The sequence below is a fragment of the Dermochelys coriacea genome, chromosome 6, assembly GCF_009764565.3.
Source record: "Dermochelys coriacea isolate rDerCor1 chromosome 6, rDerCor1.pri.v4, whole genome shotgun sequence".
In the NCBI taxonomy this organism is placed as follows: Eukaryota; Metazoa; Chordata; order Testudines; family Dermochelyidae; genus Dermochelys; species Dermochelys coriacea.
In genome coordinates, this window is record NC_050073.1 from 22,574,324 (window position 1) to 22,594,834 (window position 20,511).

The 20,511-nt window shown below is 38.9% G+C and overlaps 1 protein-coding gene across 3 annotated transcripts in view; it reads right to left on the reverse strand.

Annotated features, from left to right (window-relative positions):
- Positions 1-680: 680 nt before the first annotated feature.
- The window catches only part of NAP1L4 (nucleosome assembly protein 1 like 4), a 58,033-nt gene continuing 38,202 nt past the window's right edge, over positions 681-20,511 (reverse strand). For 2 of the 3 annotated variants that reach the window (XM_043515707.1, XM_038408092.2), the window contains exons 11-15: positions 13,581-13,603; positions 13,072-13,191; positions 11,698-11,724; positions 10,180-10,236; positions 681-1,996 (exon numbers count right to left, since the gene is read on the reverse strand). In XM_043515707.1, coding sequence (XP_043371642.1) covers positions 1,958-1,996; positions 10,180-10,236; positions 11,698-11,724; positions 13,072-13,191; positions 13,581-13,603 — 266 coding nt within the window. In that variant the 3' untranslated portion in view covers positions 681-1,957. Of the gene's footprint in view, positions 1,997-8,856; positions 8,895-10,179; positions 10,237-11,697; positions 11,725-13,071; positions 13,192-13,580; positions 13,604-20,511 lie in introns of all 3 variants that reach the window. The other variant, XM_043515708.1, reaches the window with a different exon arrangement.

Genomic DNA, 20,511 nt, shown 5'->3' on the forward strand with positions numbered 1-20,511 from the left:
CCCATGCAATCTCAGTCTATAGTGGGAGTGGACAGCTGATGCTGAGGGAATAACCTGCCCTCCAGAGTCTTTCCTGCTGGTGACTGGAGGAAAATATTCAGCTGGCATGTCAGAGCCCAAGATGAGACTTCTGGCAGTTAAGAAAAAAAAATCTGCATACTGAGCAAGTTTGATTATGCAAATGAGCAAGACAAAATAAAGAACCCTTACAATCGCATTTTTACAAGGTCACTTTTTATGAGAAAACTTCACTTCAATGCAGGAAAGTCTGACACTGCACACCATATTCTTCACAGTGACATATGATAGGATTGTGGCATAATTATGATGCATTTTGTACAAGGTAAGTCATGTGAGGTGTCACTGGGAAAGTTAAGATTTGCTGAATAGGATTATCCTATTTGTATGCATGCATCATCTTTGTATCTGAAGTTATAAATATGATTATGTATCTGTACTTCAAATGTAGTTACACCTGGGTAACGCCTACTCGACATAATAGTCTCAAACCTTCTCTAAACATTTGGATTTAAAGTAAGAAGCTGACCACCATTAGGTGGTCATAAATTTTTGCCCATTTGGCACACCTCTTTTCATACTGCATACAGAGGCATGTAAAATAGGAAATCAAATGGGTGTGTTCAGTTAATATAGGAAAAAACGAACAAGACAGCCATCACTTTCCATGTTTCACAACTTTAATAGAATATTCAACTAGTCTGTACAAATTGAAAACACCGTATTAAGTTACAAATGTGTAAGGTAAGGCTGGAGCACTCTCTACATGCCTGGTCACAGTGTTGATACAGCTGCTATTCAGCTGCTGCCAGAGGTTGGCATTGGATGCTTAAACTAGAAATGTGCACCTGAAATTCTGCACAACAACATAAGGTAGCTTTGAAGACTTCAGAGTTTTAAACAAAACAAGAAACTGTGGAACAGACTAATTTGAGTGTTGCAAGTAAAACAGAACTTCAGATTTTCTGGAGTTAAATTTTGTTAATTTATATGTTCAGAATGAAAGCCCCTCCCATGCTGGATATTAAGCAGTAAAACTACCGGAAATTTTCTGGTTCTTTGGCTGCAACTCATTTCCATCAACAGCAATAATTTGGCCTGTATGTTATGATTTTCCCCAAAAGAGCTGTCATTTTGAAACATGTTCATTTCTTTTGTCTACTACCATCAGAGAGACCAAATCAAAATTTTCCTTGTACAAGTACCCATATTTTATGCAAACAGGAAAATATTTTCAAGTATATTAAAAACTATTAAAAAAGCACTAATTCAGTCAAAGTACTTACAAACATGAATAAATAAATAGAAGGATGAACAACTACATAAATCTCAAATGACATCCCCTTTAATGAAGAATTACTTTTATTTAATTGGCTTTACTGAGATAATAAATATGACATTTGAAGCTGCTCAAGCACTAGTCTGATTTGTAGGTTGCAGGAAAATTTTATATTAAAAAAGGAGAACTACTAGCAAAAGTCAAGTCATGTTGTATTTGTTTTAGCTATCATAAATGTAATTTGTTTAGTTTAGCTTCTCAGCACATGTGCTATTCCACAATTTCAATGTTCACTCAGAAAATGGATAGTCTTTACATTGTAGTTTGGACTAAGTTTGGTCTAGTTCCCTATGAATAGGGCAAAAGGCTCATCAGAAAGCTTACAGATAATTATTTAGCTACAGTGTACCAAAGGCTGTAGAGTGTGCTTTATTTAAACCTCATATTTCCCAAATGCAGTGAAGATACCACTGTACAAGTTAAGCAAAAAATAAGAAAAAAAAAAGAGTTAGTGAAAATCATGCACCTGAAAACAAATTAATTTTAAGCATTGTTAATAAGATTGTGCTGCAGCAATGGAATATCCTGAACTGCAGGCCAGGTATCCAAATATATTTGTTACAAGTTGTTCAAATATCACTCTGAAGTGGTATTTCCTTATTATTGTTGTTTGCACTCAGCAGGTTGGCTGGAATCTTTCTGTTTGGAGAAGAAAAAGAAACAAAAAATAAAAAAAAGGAAGAAGTCTACAATGGTAGTTCACTCAGTGCAATTTGGTCATGCATCCTTCATAGGCAATTAAACAGGTTATCACCAAAAATGTCTACTGGGAGGAAAGCTACAGGTAAACGGGCTAAATCATGAGGTGCTTAACCACAATTCCCATTGACCTACAATTGCTCAGCACTTCACAGATTATTCTATTATACTTGTATTCTCTCTACCATTTAAGAACATAAGAACTGCCATAGTGGGTCAGAACAAAGGTCCATCTAGCCCAGTACCCTATCTTCCGACCGTGGCCAATGCCAGATGCCCCAGAGGTACAGATGAACAGAAGAGGTAATTATCAAGTGATCCATGCCCTGTTGCCCATTCCCAACTTCTGGCAACACAGAAGACTTTCAAAAACAAATTCTCAAGTCCACAAGTAGGCTCTTAAATAAGTGGCCCAGATTTCAAAAGTGCTGGAGTCAATGGGAGATGCAGGGTGCTCAGCACTTTTGAAAAAAATCAATGCACTTGTTTTTTCAAGTCTTGGGCTCTATGTTGTAGATGATGGAAAGTATTTATTTAACAGGCTGTGTTCCCCTCAGATGCCTACTGCATCACTAGCCAATAACTATTCAACCGTTTAACACTCATTCAGACACTTCTTGCCAAATGTTAATCTGATCTATCAGAGCGTTCAGAAAGTAAAAATACCTATAGCCCTACAACAGCATAGGGCTTGAAAAAGCCTTGGGGGAAAAAACTAACAAGGAAGGTGTGTTGATTAAATGCTCCAACTGCTTAGCCTTACAGTTTTACACAACATAGCAGGATATTTTAATCTGAGCATATACTTCCCTTTATTCGTTTCTCTCATTACCCACGTCTACTCTAGATATAGGGATTGTATTTTTATTGGTTTTCTAGGTTTTTTTTAAACACATACAAACCCGCCTTTGTTGAACTCTACAGTAGTAAGGAAATAGCTCTAAGGAAGACGTCTTTCAAGACAATGCACCGCTTTGACTGTAAAATGATTTATACTTGTTAACTATTCCAAACCTGAACATTTCATATTGTAATAAAGCAAGCATAAAGAATAAATGTTTATTATTCATCATCAGGTGCCCAAGTGCCTCTTCCTAACTGTCTGGGTTTCCAAAGGACACAGAAGTTAATCAATCTGCACGGATATAGCCTCAAACATTGGGTGCCTACCCTGTCAAGAAGGAATCCTCATACACTCAGAGCAGCAGCAAAGAAATGTTGTGGTTTTGTTTTTTAAAAGGCCTATTTGACAGATACTACTTGTAATCAGATGGTACTACTGTTTGATTAGATGTGGATAAGAGGGAGAACGAACGAACGAACAACTTCCTAGCCATCAAAAAAGCCTATTTTGGAAGTAAAGAATATTTCATTAAACAACTGCTTAGTAGTTGAGATAAATATCAAGTCAACGGACAGCAGTTTCCATTTCAAATAGACATCAGAAACATCAGTTAAGAGAAAGATAGTATTAATGACATCATAATCTATCAGAATTGCAAAATATGGCTAAATTTAACCCAAACACTTAACTGAGTAACTGATGAACTAAGGATTGTTTACAACATTATAATGGTTTAGAAACTATATTTTAATCCTACTTCAGATCTTTTTAATATAACACAGCCTTTAAGCAGGTAGGAAAGGGAAATATTGATGTTACAGCTTCAAAGAGAAAAACTACTATTTTATTTCAGTTTTATTCATGAAATAAATACAAAACCCTTGTGTATTATATTTTTAATAAACTATTATCTATGTTTTGTACCACCTTACAGCAATAAAAACATTAAAAAAAATAAAATGTTGTTGCATAATTTCAACAAGATACATGAAATTGCATATTATACACACACACACACACACACACACACACAGAGTAAAAGTTCCCTCTGTAGTAAGTTTCACATATTAAAACCTAGATATTGTTCTAAATGCTATTCCATCACACTGAAAATCTGTTTGTATATCTCTAGGATAGTTTTATTTTTCAATATACAGGAATACAGTGCTTTGGGCAAGAATATAATAATCACTTAAATCTCAGTCCTTCAATGAACTATCTTAGGCACTTAGAAGCTTAAGTCCCCTTTTAAAAAGTAGATTAGGTGCTTTTGAAAAATTTACCTGTTAAATGCAACTGAAATATGAATGATCTAAATCCCAGTATTTCACACAGTAAATTGCTTTATTTGCCTGCCTCACTAAATCCAGTCTCCAAGCACAGAAGGAAAAAAAAAAATATGGCGATAGATTAGATATAGAGCATATTCAGAAGGTTAACAGATCTGGTTCTGCCAGACTAGGAAGGTCCAAGACAATCCACCTTTTCGTAGAGAATACCCTGCCAGGAGGGACCCATATCCAAATGTGGGGGAATGGAGGGTTGGTTTACCTTGAGCATCTTCACCATCTACATCTTTTGAAGTATCATAGGGAGCAAAGTGATCTCTTAAAGAACCAGGACCCAAAGTATTTAGAGCTTTCCCTTACTCCTTGAACTCCACCAGTGCAGATCACATAGCATCAGTGGTTTGCTCGAGTTAAGGCTCTCTTCAGCAAGCTGACAGAGATGTTTTCTAAGTTTCACTTTCCAAAATGGTCTCAGTATCTAGCCCCACACAGAGAACATTACACTAGTCTAGCCTTGAAATGACAGAGACATGGATAGCTGTACTAAGGTTCACATAAAACCATCCAAGTTGCACTTGCCTTGTCAGGTGCAGACAGAAAGTGATCTTTACAGATACAGTTGCCTGGGAATCCAGTTGCAGCCTAGGAATCTAACAATACCCCCAAATTGGGAAGTTATTATAAATTGCAGCTCTTCTTCCTGCTACTGGTCTGCCCTGAGTCTCCCTTCCCAGTCTGCAGCCTCTTACCACTACATACGGACAGGTTTGCTGGACAATAGCACCAGGAGGAATCAGTGCTGGCATGTGCTGAGCACTACTCACAGGCAGGTTTGCGAGGCAGTAGTCAGAGAAGATAAACCCCAGCACCTTCCTTCCCTGGCTGCAGCCTTGAAAAGCTGCCTGCAGATGGCACCTTTCTTCCAGGATAGGTTGCTAATAAGTGGCACGCTGTTGCTAACATCAGGGAGTAGCCCTGTTAGTCTGTATCCTCAAAAACAACAAGGAGTCCGGTGGCACCTTAAAGACTAAGATTTATTTGGGCACAAGCTTTTGTGGGTAAAAAAAAACCACTTCAGATGCACCTGAAGAAGTGGATTTTCACCCACGAAAGCTTATGCCCCAATAAATCTGTTAATATCTTTAAGGTGCTGCCGGACTCCTTGTTGTTCTTGTTGCTAACATCCAAATCCTATTAATATAGATGCTAATGGGATGAGATTGATTTCCAGTAAAACAATGCAATTAACCAGAAGTAGCTAATACCAGGATTACTGTTAAGCAGAATCTAGTGTAGTTTAAAAAAAAAAAAAAAAAAAAAAAAAGAAGGTTAAAGGGCATTTGACTATACCCTGTAAGGGAACATGTATTTAATAAGTGGCTCTTCAAGCCAATAGAGAAAGGTAAAAACATAAGTCAACCTATATATATTAGGCCAGATTACAGCCACCACAGTAATTACTGCAGTGGTTAATGTCCATACTACTCTCATTCAGTGAGTGGTGTCATCCTCACCAGGAGCACTTCCACCAACCTAAGAGGGTCAGTGTGAGGAGCTCAGAGCTCAGGATCTCACCTCTCTGCTCCTTGAGGAGAACCTCAGGGTCCCCGTGGAAGCAACCTGGCTCCCCGCACAGGACGACTTTTTTGTCAATTTCACAGCTCCAACATGGAGCCGTGAAATTGACAAGAATGACAGCCAACAACCAATGTAAATAATGCACTGTCTACATAGACACTGCGTTGCCTTAACTACACAATCATCACCTCCATGAGAGACGTAGGGCTAGAGTTATGTTGGTGTAGGGCACTCACTTGGGCAGGAGCAAGGCTGTAGCATATACACTGACATAGGTTGATATAAGCTGTCTTACGTTGGCCTAGCTGTGTATTATAGATCAGAGCTGAGTTATTCACTGAGCTCTACATTCAAGGTCCTCTGCTTTCCTTGTAGCTCCAAATTTGCAGTGTGTTGGGGAGGAGGGGAAAGAACAAGACAGATCCAAGACACTACAAACTTCCCTGGTCAAACTGCTTTCCCGACTTCTGTACATCCCCAAAGCATTGGGGATTAAAGGCTTTTAAACTACAACCTTTCAGAGCACTGAACTGATATACATTTAAAGTGCAGCAAATATTTCAAGTAATGTCTCTGCTCATTAATTATGAAGTAATAAAGTTCTGCAAGTTAGTGTCAATGCCTCGATTCCCAATCCTTTGATTCATATTAGGAATACGTTTATTCGAAAGATCTTACTGACTGTAGATGCAGTCTTTCATTCACCTTTCCACCACTATTTAATGTTATCCTGTCTCAAACAATATATGTTGCTGATTGATTCAAAGAATATTCCACTCCTCCTCTCTAAATTTTTACCAGTCTTTTTCAGGAAAGCATCCAGTGTTACACAATGGAGTAATCCATTTTGTTCCATATTCTACACTGACATGCATCTCTGATAGCTGGTCATCCACTTATTTCTGTACCCTTAACAGCAACCTGGTCACCAGCTCTTGTGGGATCAATGAAAGGTAGTGAGCACTAAATACTTGTTCTCAGAGTCAGGCACAGCAAGGAGAAAACCAGGCATTTAAATCAATCACTGGAAGCTAGACTACACATTAGAAGAGTTAACTAGCTCCCTACCACCTCCAAGGCTCAGACATCACCTCAAGATGTCAAATCTTGGATGATCCTATTATCCCTCAATAAGTCACCAAGGTATGATCCTAAGGAATGGAGGAAAAGCAAGCATCAAACAAGCTGTAAGTAACCTCACAGTAAGTGTATGTGAGGAACTGTGCTATAGTATGGGAGTTCTTGAAAGGTTCCATTCATCCTATCTACAGAAGACATCTTTCACAGGTCATCAAAACAGATTTGCTGCTTAGTACTGGAGGCTTCTGCCAAGGTTGCTTTGAAGATGGAGCAAGTATTTCAAAGCATCAACTGTCATTCTCTCAGGAGGGGAGATTTCAGCCCTGGAGTACTGACAGAACTATGCTGGTTATCTGAATTTAGCCGGTTAGCTATCCTCCTCCCCTCAACGACATCATACTCACTCGTTCAACCAGTAAGCTGACAAGGGTCCTCCAAGGCACCCAGGGTACCAGTTACAAGACAACTAATTGGCTACTTATACAGCCTTTCTAAACCTAACACCAACCCTTTGCACACTGCTTTACACAAGTTAAAGTGACATGGCTCTGCCTGAACACTTTACAACCTAAATTAGACAAACTTAGGACATGTGGGTAGGGAACAAAAAAACAAACAAAAAAAGCAAATCAAAGCAAGAAAATCAAGCATTCTGATATTTATATAGCAAATGAGCTAAGGTAAGAAGGGAGGAGTAGACAGCACAGGAATGAAAGTCAGTGGACAATTAGGCAAAAAGTAGATTTAGGAGGAGAGATCTGAAGGAGAGCAAGGATTCTTGGTGAAGAGAAATGGTAATGCCTTTCCAGGCATAGGGAACAGAGAGTGAATAAAAAGGAAGGCGGCAAAAAGAGTCTGCCAAGTGAAGTGGATAAGATGGGAGAAATGGAAGGTAAACTTATTGTATTGATAGGATTGGAGCCTTGCCAATTTTTTAAGTTTTATTCTGAAAGATGGGGAGCCACTGATAGAGAGATGAGAGTTGGAGAGTCCAGGTAAGTGTGAGAGAATATGACATGAATGAGTTTTGGCAGTGGGGGTCGAGGCTGGTTTTCAAAGCAATTAGATTTGTAGAGAACAAATCACAAGATAAGCTCAGTGTTGAGGTTGAGTGATAGGAAATACAATGGAGTGATCAATCAGTCATAGTCAAGTCCAGGGGTATGGGGAGAAGGTTAGGAGGAACGAGTCCAGTTTGTCATGTGTTTTGAAAAGCAGCAGGACAGCTATGAGGAAATAGAAAAACAGAAAGGCACAAGCCTTAGGAAAGAGGGGTAACAGGTAGATTTGAGAAAATCTCATGTGAGCAGACAAGATCACTCAGGGCGAGGGGAAAGAAGGGAGCACTGGAGAACAGGAGAAAGAGGATCCAATGAAAGCAACACCGAAGGAAGGATAAGTGAACCAGGAAAGTAAAGAATCACAAAAGCCCAAGAAAGAAGATGATCTCTGGAGAACTGGGTAGCCATCAGAGACAGCAGAGATTGATTATAGATAAGATACCTAGATTCAGAATAAGTCAGTGACTCATGAGGAGAGTTTCAACCAGAGTGGAGAAGGAGCAAACTAGAGGAGAGAGTTTGCAAGTGTATTGTAAATACAGATCAATGAAAACCAACTAAAAGTCACACTAAAAAGACACAGTATAAACCCAGATACAAGAGAAAACATCTTTGTGACAAGTGTCAGGAGGTATAACTTGTGTCCTGAGAAGGTTGTATATTCAATATATAATGTTACCTTGGAGTGCTACAATGCAACCATAAATTTGCAATAAGGAGGCAAGGAGATAATCTAGATACAAATCCATTCTAAGGAGATGATTCACAGGTATCCAGCCATAGATATTTCTCTCTACACTTTTCTGAACTGCAAATGAGGCCTAAAACTTCAGTTTTGCCTATTTTTTTTTTTTTTTTTTTTTTTTAAAACCAGAAAGGTAGCTATAAACAAACCACATTGCATGGGCTACACATTGGAAGTTAGGTATGAATGGAATTCCACCTTACCTAGAAATGTATGAATGATAAACAGACTTAAATTACACCTAAATGGAAAAAAAAATTGAAAGGATCTGTCAGCATGAAAGAAAGTGAAATGTACAAAATTATACAGGAGGCAACAACCACAACGTTCTGAGATAGCGTAAGACATGGTTCTGCAGAATACCACACTCCACAGGGCATGCTATTGAAGACAGATCTACATCACCGTAAACATGTATGGCCACTGTAATTAAGAATACAGTAACTGGTATGATTCTCCCCTGAAGTATCTTTGACACCATTACTCCAGTACTAATAATTTTTAATTCTAAGCTCACCCCATCATTGCCCTCCAGCTACTCTACTCTGTTCAGGGGAGCCATGAAAACAGAGTGTGAAATATTGTTTCTGCAAGTGCTACTCTTTCCCTGTTCAAACAAATATTTCATCAAGAATACAGACTTCTTTTAATACTGTACTTACTATTGCCTTTTACAAGAGACAGGACTAATTCCCGGCATGGAGGCTAAAAGCATTTAATAGTAGACTGTGCATATTGTGATAAATTCTGGAACGCTTCATGTATCAGTACCATGATCTCAAATTGCAAGCTTTATATACTTATTGCCATTAAAGAAATGGAAAGATGCTACTTTAATAGCAAAATGAATAAAACAGTCTCTTCCCCCTCTTCATTAACTTTAGTTGCTAACTGTCCGGGTGACTAAATTACGGCTGAAAACTAAGTAAAAGGGGGAGCAGTGCCCATATCTCACAGTTTTAAACTAAACCTTATATTTTGTACTAGCTCTCAGCTTTTCTTCAGGTTAAACACAATGACATGATGGCAGTGTGTGGGATTCAGCAAGGCAACCACAAAGAAAGGAGCAGAGTTACTATAAGAGAAAAGTAGATAGAGCTAGCAAACAGACTTGTTAAAGAAACATTAATTCATTCTAAAACTAGACTTCAAACTGATACAAGGTATCTACCTACACATCCTGTAAATTGATTTCTTTGGAATATTTAAATAGTCACCTTTAATTTTATGCAGGAAGGTGGTAAACATATCAATCACATCTGTTCCCCAGTGTAGGTAAGTGAGAAAGTTAACATGTCAAATAAATACTATTACTTACGCAATTTATAACTTAAGGAAAATATTTAAGAAAATCCGCAGTTCAGAAGTTAATTCCCTTCACAATACAAAAAGCGTAAAAACAGGAATGAAGAGAATGATCACAACATAGTATCCTGATACGATGTTCATGGTTACAGTTTGTACAATTCTAATGTACTACAAGTATATATGCCCAAACAACAAAACAAACAAACAAACAAACTAACCTTAGGATCACTCTCTGTATCCTCCTCTTCCTCTCCCTCCTCTTCACCTTCCAATTCCTATGATAAGAGGAAGAGAGATTAACAAGAATTAAAATTAGATAAAGCAACTGCTTACATTGCACAAAGCCAACTATACAGTGCCTTCTATTGCATTCGTGTGTGTGTGTGTGAGCGTGTGTGTGTGTGAGCTGTGAAAAATAAATCTACTTGGGTTTGGACAAGACGAGCAGTCATCTGGTCAAGGAAGTCTCATATGTCTGTGTGGATCTGAATGTAACATTCCTGTGGAAGTTACTGCAATTGCACAGGAAAAAAAAAATTAGAAAGTTGTGCCTGTAACACAATTCTGAGTTTTGTACTTCTGGAAAAAACAGCTAGTGGATCCGTCTGATTTTGTTCCTCCATTTCAACCCTTATCTTATCTCTTTCTTCAAAAACAGCCATGTGCCGCACACACATGCTGCTTCTTTACTACACCTGGATCCTTTCCGTTCCTCCTCTTGCACATGCCTAACCTCAAGTTGTAGTATCTTGATGGAGGCAGATAGGCTAGCTCTCTCACATCTGCTTTTACAAGAGTTAGAGCTTTTCACTGCAAAAAACTAGGACTCCTGTGGAAGCAGGGGAAAAGGAAGCAGCATGATGTGACCTGCCAAGTCAAAGGAGGCCACCAGTCTAAGCATTCCAGTACTTGATTGGGTCATATTACCATGGCATTGTTATGAAAAAAGAGTCTCAAGCACGTCATGGTGAAAGGGGCAAAATTCAAATAAATAGTTAATATCTGTCAAAGCACTGATTTGTCCCCAATGTTGCTTTTATATTCATTTTAGTGCAGAGATTTTGTATAGAGCCTATCACTACGTTTGTGCTCCGGAAACGCTGGAAAAAATTGAGCACAGTGATTGCCATAATACAAAACTGCCTGTGAACCTAATTAAACCCTTTATAACAACAATTCTTAATTAAAAGGATGTATTTAATTTCTGAGGACCAAGCTTCATCCCTAGAACAGTTAAAATAGACAATTCACAAGTCTTGTCCAGTGTGTGTCCCCACAGCATGTTAACTAGGATTGCATTTCCCATTAGCCTTCCTTACAGCCCAAGGTTTAACTTGACAAACAGGTACACAAAACATTTTTCAGTGCAATGCAATCTTCACATCTGTCCACAAAACAATTTCAACATTAAGTCATGGCTAAAAAAATGTAAGTGACAATCAATTACTCCTTTTTCAAATATTAAAGAGTTACAACTGTATTTTGACAGTGCAGCTCTGAGATACTGAACATAATTGGAATGTGTGCTTTTATGGAATATACCTATGGAAAAATTAAAAATCTGTATAGATTTTACAGCTGCTTAACATTAAGCTATAATGACTATTTTGTAGAGGAGTACGAACATGGCAACATGAAATATACACTTCCTTGTTTGTCCTATTTGGGGCTAGTTATTACTATTTCAGAAAGGAGAATATGGATTAGTAATCTACAAGACACAATAGGCATCTCACCTCCTCTTCTTCTTCTCCTTCTTCAAACTAAAACAAAAATAAAACAGGTTTTCAGAATGTTTTATGCAATTAGCTAAAATAAGCATAGCACATGCAAGCACTTAGAGTACCCTTCAAATAATCTCAAAATGCTTAATTTACCTTCTAAAGCACTAACCCCATTTTACAGGTGGGGATACACAGAACTAAGTGATTTGCTTAAAGTCCTACACAGAGTTGGTAACAACAACAGAATTCTATAATCCATGTCTCCCAACTCTCAGTTTATCCCGTTCTCCCACTCATTGCAGCCTCTAAACAATGCTGCCTCCATGCCAATTGCCATTTAATCTTATATCAAGAAGAAGGGAGACACCAAATCCTGAATATAGCTTTTCAGACATGTGTAGTATAGTAAGATATGCAGTTTCACTCAGCTCAGCAAGACAATGATTGGGGTATAATCATTAGAAATTATATAGACAGAGAGAATATACGTTTAAGTAAAGGAGGAGCCACAAGCCCCACTTTTAATTTACAAGTTGAACTCATGGAATAAATACAAATCATGAATATGCTTCTTGGATAATGTACATTTTTTAAACAAACTGAACATTCAAGCAGCATTAAGGAGAAACTTAAGAGCAAGAAATTTACAAATAAAGGATGCTATTACCATCTTGTGACTAGTATATTTATACTAATGCAAGTTTAAGCAGTATACTGGTGTTCTTTTCTGCTGCGTTTATCTGGGTATTCAGCATAAGTGATTTTACATTATTTTTTAATTTGGCTCTGTTTGAAGACAAGATACTACAAAAAATTCTCATTTCAAAGCGGTATTTAAAATTATTTGCCTAAACCAAACTGGTAAAGGCAATATAGTTTAGAAATACACACATCTTTAAAGAAAAAGGCCAGCCCTTCCTTAGTCCAGAAGCCTTCTCTTCTGCCTTGAGCTAGTGTTTTAAATGCTATATTTCCTCCTTCCTTCAAAAAAGTATGAAGTTGCCCATTCAAGGAAACCAAAATTCTAGATGCTGTATTGCTTCAGAGGTCCAATCAAATGTGCAGCTACAGGTCAGCAAGCAGTCATGGCCTGGATCAGTTCTGTGGGCTACACCAATAATAGGGATACTGTGGTTGTTGCCTTGTCCAAAAGAACCCTCTCTACCTGATTTCAGAAGTCCTAGGCAGTCAACGGAAGGTTTAAAAAAAAAAGGGGGGGGGCACAATGTGACCCTATTCAGTGCATTCTCTCAGCATATCTGATTCTGATGAGTAATTTATTCCACGCAAAGAAAAACCAATTCTGCTTTTTCATTTATTTCACTTGAGAAAGTAATGGTATTACTATTTCAGCCACAAGTAAAGATAGGTGAGCAATATACATACGTTATCATCATCCTCTATTGCTTCCCCAGTGAAATAAAGTACAGCACGAGGGACTATCCTTTCACGGAAGAAGTGCCCAATTTCAAAGTCTGTAGCTAAAGTAAACTCTGAATCTTCATCCTGTAAAGCAAGTCAATATGATTTTAGAGAATTACTACTGGAAATGCAACACTGTGCAGATATAATGCTGTTCATCATGATTCAGTGATATCCTGTGGCCAACGTGACCTCTTACCAAAAAGGGCTGCTGTAATACAGAGATATTGGGGATGAAGTGGATGAGTCAGAAGTGGAAGAAATGGGCTACTGGGGAAAGCGCAGGGGCCAATGAAGAAAGTAAGTTATTTTAAATGAAGCTGTAGCTCAGATTTTTTATTAGGCAAAAGTCAGACTAAAGGAGAAATTTGTGTGTGATCACTGATGTATGCATCTGAATAAAGCCTAGGAAGGGGAGCTTTAGGACAAAAATATAGTAAAGAGATTTCAAATCTTGTTAAAGTGAGACTTACCAATGATTCTCCATCCCCAGACACTACAAATAGAAAAAGAGGAAAAAAATTTCATGTAACACTGAAAAACCCAACCCATCTGGTTGTTCAAGCTTGCAGAATGTGCTATGAGAAGGTTTCTGTTCATACAAGTGTTGTGTGGATTAGTGTTTGTTACATTAGAATTGTGAAGCTTGCAAGTGCTAGGTATTGTTAGGATTTCTGAAAGGAAAACAATCCAGTTTCAGTCCAAGACCTTGTCTATACTACAGAGTTTTGTCGACAAAAGTCAGCTTTCGTCAACAAAACAGTGAAGGCGTACACGGTACAATGTTCCATCCACCAACAAAACTCTCCTGCTTTGCCGACAGATAAGGAAGCAACAAAGGAGGAGCAAAGATGACATGTTTTGAGAGTTGTTCCAATCCGTAGAAGCCAAAAAACAAGAATGCAGGGCATGGAGAAAGACTTTAAAAGAAAATTATAAAATAGCCAGGCAGGACAGAAAGGAAAGCCAGGAGCAAATTTTAATGGGCCAGGAGCAGATGATAAAAGTTATGGAGGAGAAAACAGAGATGCTGAAATCCTTAAATCACACTGCAAGCAGAATTCGTGTTTGCTCAGCCCCCCCACTGTAGCTAACACAGAACTACTTTCCATGCCCTCCCCAACTCCTCCCACACATTCCTTGCAACTTCCCGACCTGCCTCAGTACGCCATTCACTCCACCTCTTTGGACAGCTTCCAAAATTATAGCAACTACACACAGCCGTAAGAGCCTACAGTGCCCTTGATTTGTTTCTTCCTTCCCACCAAGCCTTTTGTGTGTACTGTTAATTGGTATTTAATAAAAACACACTCTGAAAGATAACCAATCTTTATTAGTCTCCCATACATGGTGGTTGCTGATGGAATTAATACACAGTGGCAATCTGATCATTTGCTGAGTATAAATTATGGTTAGGAATTACCAAAATTTTCATGCAAGGCAGCAAGTTAAAGCATGGCAGAGTGCTGTAGAGAAAGACATTATTGGAGCTCATTGTCAAAATGGTGCCTCAAAGCCTTCCTGATTCAAATAGCCTCCAATTGTGCCCTTGTAACAGGCCTGTTTAATGGCTGCTCAAAATCAGCTGCCGGGCAATCCACATCCACACCAGGGGAACTTTTCACCCATAGCTTCACCAACATTATGGAGTGCACAGCAGGCTGTACTCTTGGGGGAATTTTGTACCAAAAAATTAAAAATTCTGCACACAGTATTTTACAATTCTGCATATTTTGTCAAAACACCACACTATAATCATACCAGTTTCAATTATTTTGGTAATTTTTTTCAAAATACCTGTCAGCAAGTATGTCTGTAACAATACAGATAACAAAAAAGACTCAGGAAAAGTTTTTTGACAAATAGATTCCTTACTAGGCATATTAATATAGAACTGAGTAATAATTCATTTAAACTACAGTACAGAATCGTATTTCCTGTACCCCTCAGAAGCAGTGCAAAGGCTTAGGGGAAATCAGGGGTAACGGAGGAGCTGAGGGAGAGGAAAGTAATTGCTGGGAAGGAGCCTGGGTATGAACTTGAAGGGCTGTTGGGTATGGATGTGAAAGTATAGAACAGGGGTTTTTTGGGGGGGAGGGGGAGGGGGGCAGTCAGGGATTGTTAGGAAGCAACCCCAATGCAGACTCTGGCTGACCCCTGGCCTCTCCCAGTCAGTCACATCTGCTCCTATCCCCATGTGTTCTTGCATCCCCTGTCCAAGTGTCTCTCCACCCCCACTCAGACAGACACAGACTCCCCCCGTCCTCCTGTAGCTCTGCACCCCTCAGCCAGCTCCCTCCCCTCATACCCATGTATCTGTGCCCCCACTCACACATCCCCCTTTCCCCTTGTAGCTCTGCACCCCCTCTGTGCATGTGGCCCTGTGCCTCCACTCCCATTCAGCCACTGCCCCAGTCTGTCCTCCTGCACTAGCCCTTATGAGCCCGTCTAACCCCCCAGCAGCCCCACACTGTCTCCCCATATTCACTGTCTCCGGACCTGGCCTAACAGGCGTTGTGAGGAAGGCAGGCTCTCTCTTCCCTATTGTAGCTGGGGCTGGCCAGGAGTGGCTGCTATGTTCTAGCACCACAGCGCCCACTGATGGGCAAAAGGCAGAACTGCAGCAACTTTTCAGCAGAAGCTATTTTCTGGAAAAGAAAAATTAAATGTGTGGCACATGAAATATGCAGTGGTGAACTCCCCCAGGAGTAAGGCTACTATAACCAGGGGAATATTTTCCTCATTTAGGTCTAACTTGTCATAAAACCAGCAACAGTGTGCTTTTGATCTCCAAAGGCACATTATATGGTCGTTCTACACCTGCTCAGCCCTATTGATGAAGCGCTCCTTGCTGCTGTCCAGGTTTCCTGTGTAAAACTTGATGAGCCATGGGAGTAAGGATACAGTACACTGGCTCTCCCAGAATCAATATGGGCATTTTAACATCCCCCCATTGGAATCTTCTGGTCTGGAAAGAAAATCCCTGCTTGCAGCTTTCTGTACAGGCCAGCATTCAGGAAGGTGCATGAGGCATGCATCTTCCCGGATCACCCTGTGTTGATGTCAGAGAAATGGCCATGGTCATCCAAAAGTTCCTGCAATACTATAAAGTACCCCTTTCTATTGATGTACTCCAGCACAAGATGGTCCAGGGCCAAAATAGGGCTATGCGTGCCATCTGTCACTCCACCGCAGTTAGGGAATCCCATTGCCAAAAACGCATCCACTATTTCATGCACATTGCCAAGAGTCACAGTCCTTTGTAGCAGGATGCAATTAACGGCCCTGCACATTCATGATAATGCAGCCCCAACGGCGGACTTCCTGATTCCAAACTGATTTGTGACTGATCAGTAGCAGTCTGGAGCTGCCAGGTTCCACACAGCAATTCCCACACGCTTCTCCACTGAGAGGGCAGCTCTCATTTTGATATCCTTGAGTTGCCATGCTGGGGAGAGCTCTGCACATAGTTCCAGGAGAGTGGCTTTCTGCATCCAGAAGTTCTACAGCTACTGCTAGTCATCCTAGACCTGCATAACAATGTGATCCCACCACCCAGTGCTTGTTTCCCAAGCCCAAAAGTTACTGTCCACCATGTACAGCTGCTCTGTGAATGCCAAAAGTAATATGTTCTTTCCATGGCACACAGCAGGTCAGGCACCTCTGATTCTTATTCAGATTGGATGCTCATGATGTACTGCATGACCAGCCGCAATGTGTTCATAACAGTGACCACAGCAGTAGAGAGCAGTGCAGAATCCATCCTTGCAGACACAGATTGTGAGCACACAGTAAACGGGTTGTTAAAAAATGCCGTGAAACGCAGTCAGAAGCCCATGGAATGATGGGACAGAAAAAACAACATCATGGGACATTGAGCCTGCATCCATGATGCGCTGCAAACCATTCCGCCTTCTCACAACTCCTAGCTGCAGAAGGTGGCAAATAGCACAGTGGAATAGCTATAAGAGAAATGCTCTTTGTCTATGCTAGAACACCAGCAGTGGATGCGCTCTCCCAACAGAAGGAACATTGTCTGAACATGCACAAGCGATGTAATACTGGTTTTTGATCATCTGTGTAACTTGCATTGACAAAACTCAATAGTGTAGACATGGCCTAAATCTAACCCATGTTAAATTCAATTTAAATGTCACTGCAAATCATATTATAATGAAGTTATAAAATTTAAATTCCTGCACTGCCATTCCTATGTGGTCACATCAAGATGTTTGCACAGGGAAATGTCACCTCTGTAGAAAGAGCATTGGGTACTTATGGCATATGAAGACTCAAGATGTACACTTTTCAACCAATGCCATCTATATTTTATCTCTGCATTAACACTTGACAAATTAAATAGCTTGATTTTGTTACAGCCGTGCTGGAAAATTAAGATCTTTTCCAAGAAGTATTTATATATTGATATTAGCTACAAATTAAATTAATCAATCCTGTGATTGATACTGAACAGGCAGAATCCTGCATCCACTAGAGCCTCATTGACGTGCAGCAAGAGTTCTCTTTGCATGAGCAGGGCTTAAGGTGCCTGTGTTTCAAAAGTGGAGACACTGGTTATCATTTAATGAGACCAAACGCAAGCAACAGATGGTGCACTAGCTCCCACTCCAGAAGTGACAATTTGGTGTAAATCAATTCTCACTTGTACATGTAGGGGAGCATCTGAGATGCCAATGTACTGCTCTTCAGAGTCTAAACTTTTGCCACTACTGTCTTTGTTCATAATGACTTCAGCAAGCCAAGATGAAACCCTGCATGATGCAAGTAATTAGTATATTACAGCTATATCTAAATTTATATCTGCCTATAAATTAGGGCTGTCAAGAGATTAAAAAATTAACCATGATTAATTGCACTGTTAAACAATAATAGAATACCATTTATTCAAATATTTGTTTTTTTTCTACATTTTCAAATATATGATTTAAATTACAACACAGAATACAAAGTGTACAGTGCTCACTTTATTTTTGATTACAAATGTGCTGTAAAAAAATAATATTTTTCAGTTCACCTCATACAAGTACTGTAATGCAATCTCTAGCATGAAAGTTGAATTTACAAATGTAGAATTATGTACAAAAAATAACTGCATTCAAAAATAAAACAATGTAAAACTTTAGAGCTTACAAGTCCACTCAGACTTACTTCTTATTCAGCCAATTGCTCAGACAAACAAGTTTGTTTACATTTGCAGGAAAAAATGCTGCCCGCTTCTTGTTTACGTCACCTGAAAGTGGGAACAGGCGTTCACATGGCACTGTTGTAGCTGGTGTGGCAAGGTATTTACATAACAGATGCTATAAAGATTCGTATGTCCCTTCATGCTTTAAACCACCATTCCAAGGGACATGAGTCCATGCTGACGACTGGTTCTGCTCGATAACAATTCAAAGCAGTGCAGATCAACACATGTTCACTTTCATCATCCAAGTCAAATGCCACCAGCAGAAGGTTGATTTTATTTTTGGTGGTTCGGGTTCTGTAGTTTCCACATCGAAGTGTTGCTCTTCTAAGACTTCTGAAAGCATGCTCCAGACCACGTCCCTCTCAGATTCTGGAAGGCATTTCAGGTTCTTAAACCTTGGATCGAGTGTTGTAGTCATCTTTAGAAATCTCACCTTGGTACCTTCTTTGCATTTTTTCAATCTGCAGTGAAAGTGTTGTTAAAACGAACAGTGCTGGGTCATCATCCGAGACTGTTATAACATGAAATATATGGCACAATGCGGGTAAAACAGAGCAGGAGGCATACTATTCTCCCCCAAGGAGTTCAGTTAAATTTAATTAATGCATAATTTTTTTAATGTGCATCATCAGCATGGAAGCATGTCCTCTGGAATGGTGGCCAAAGCATGAAGGGGCATACAAGTGGTTAGCATATCTGGCACGTAAAAATAGTTTGCAGTGCCAGTTACAAAAGTACCATGCAAATGCCTGTTCTCACTTTCAGATGACATTGTAAATAAGAAACCGGCAGCAGTATCTCCCATAAATGTAAACAAACTTGTTTGTCTTAGTGATTGGCTGAACGAGAAGTAGGACTGAGTGGACTTGTAGGCTCTAAAGTTTTACATTGTTTTGTTTTTGAGTGCAGTTATGTAACAAAAGAATCTACATTTGTAAACTGCACTTTCACAATAAAGAGATTGCACTACTGTACTTGTATGAAGTGAACAGAAAAATTATTTTATCATTTTTACAGTGCAAATATTTGTAATAAAAATAGCGAGCACTGTACACTTTGTATTGTGTTGTAACTGAAATCAATATATTTGAAAATGTAGAAAAAATCCAAAAATATTTGATTAATTTGTATTCTATTGTTTAACAGTGCAATTAAAACTGATTATCGATAAAAAATTAATCATGATTAAAAATCGCGTGAGTTAACTGCAATTAATTGACAGCCACACTATAAATATATTTACACACATTCCATGTGCAAGTATTTTCTATTCCAGACACGAACTATGTATCAGGAATAGGCACGGCAGAATTCACGTTTAATTTTCTTTGTATAATTGAAGATGTTGATTTTTAAGCTCCCCCCCCCCCAAATTTTACCGATTTAGATTTTCAGTGGCACAAAAATTATAGGGATCAACATCACATATGAAAATATATATTAAATATCCTTAAAATCAAATGCTAAGATGTTCAAGCAGCTTTAAAAAAAAAACAAAAAACAACTTTGACCATTTGTAAATTTCAATCCATGAAAATAAATGTTTTCATTAGTTTGTGTTTACGCTCTGAAATCCACATTTACTGACAAAAATCCAATCCTTCCAAGCCTAATTATGAAAGACTTGCAGAGACTATACAACATGTGCTGGTGCTATCAAGGGGGTTAACCAGGCAGTTTACAAAAGGAGACATGTCTACCAAAAAAAAAACCTATGACCATTTTGATCAGTGCATCATCTATGAAGTTCACATGATGAAACACTTCTCAAACTCACATATTTAAAGAGAAGGTTGGAGGTTGCCATCAGAGACCAATCTTAGATGGTTGGACTCTTGTTTACAATCTAGTTAAGTAGTTTAAAATATTAACAAGTCTACTTTTTTTTTTTTAAAAAAAAAACCTTCCAACTTTAGCAGCATTAGGAGAACATATGTGAGAATTATGCATACACTGTACTAAGTGAAATGTGTGCCATTTTCTTTGACCTTACAGCTCACCAGTATCAGCCTGCCAGCACCAAGATTTGTGAGGCATTTGAAGGAGCCACGTATTTACTCCAGACAGCCAAAATACACACTGGTATAACTTGCAGAAGGAATTTCTCTATGCTAATACAGTTCAAACCATCTTGAATGACAACAGTATGTAAAAAGAAAAGGAGTACTTGTGGCACCTTCGAGACTAACAAATTT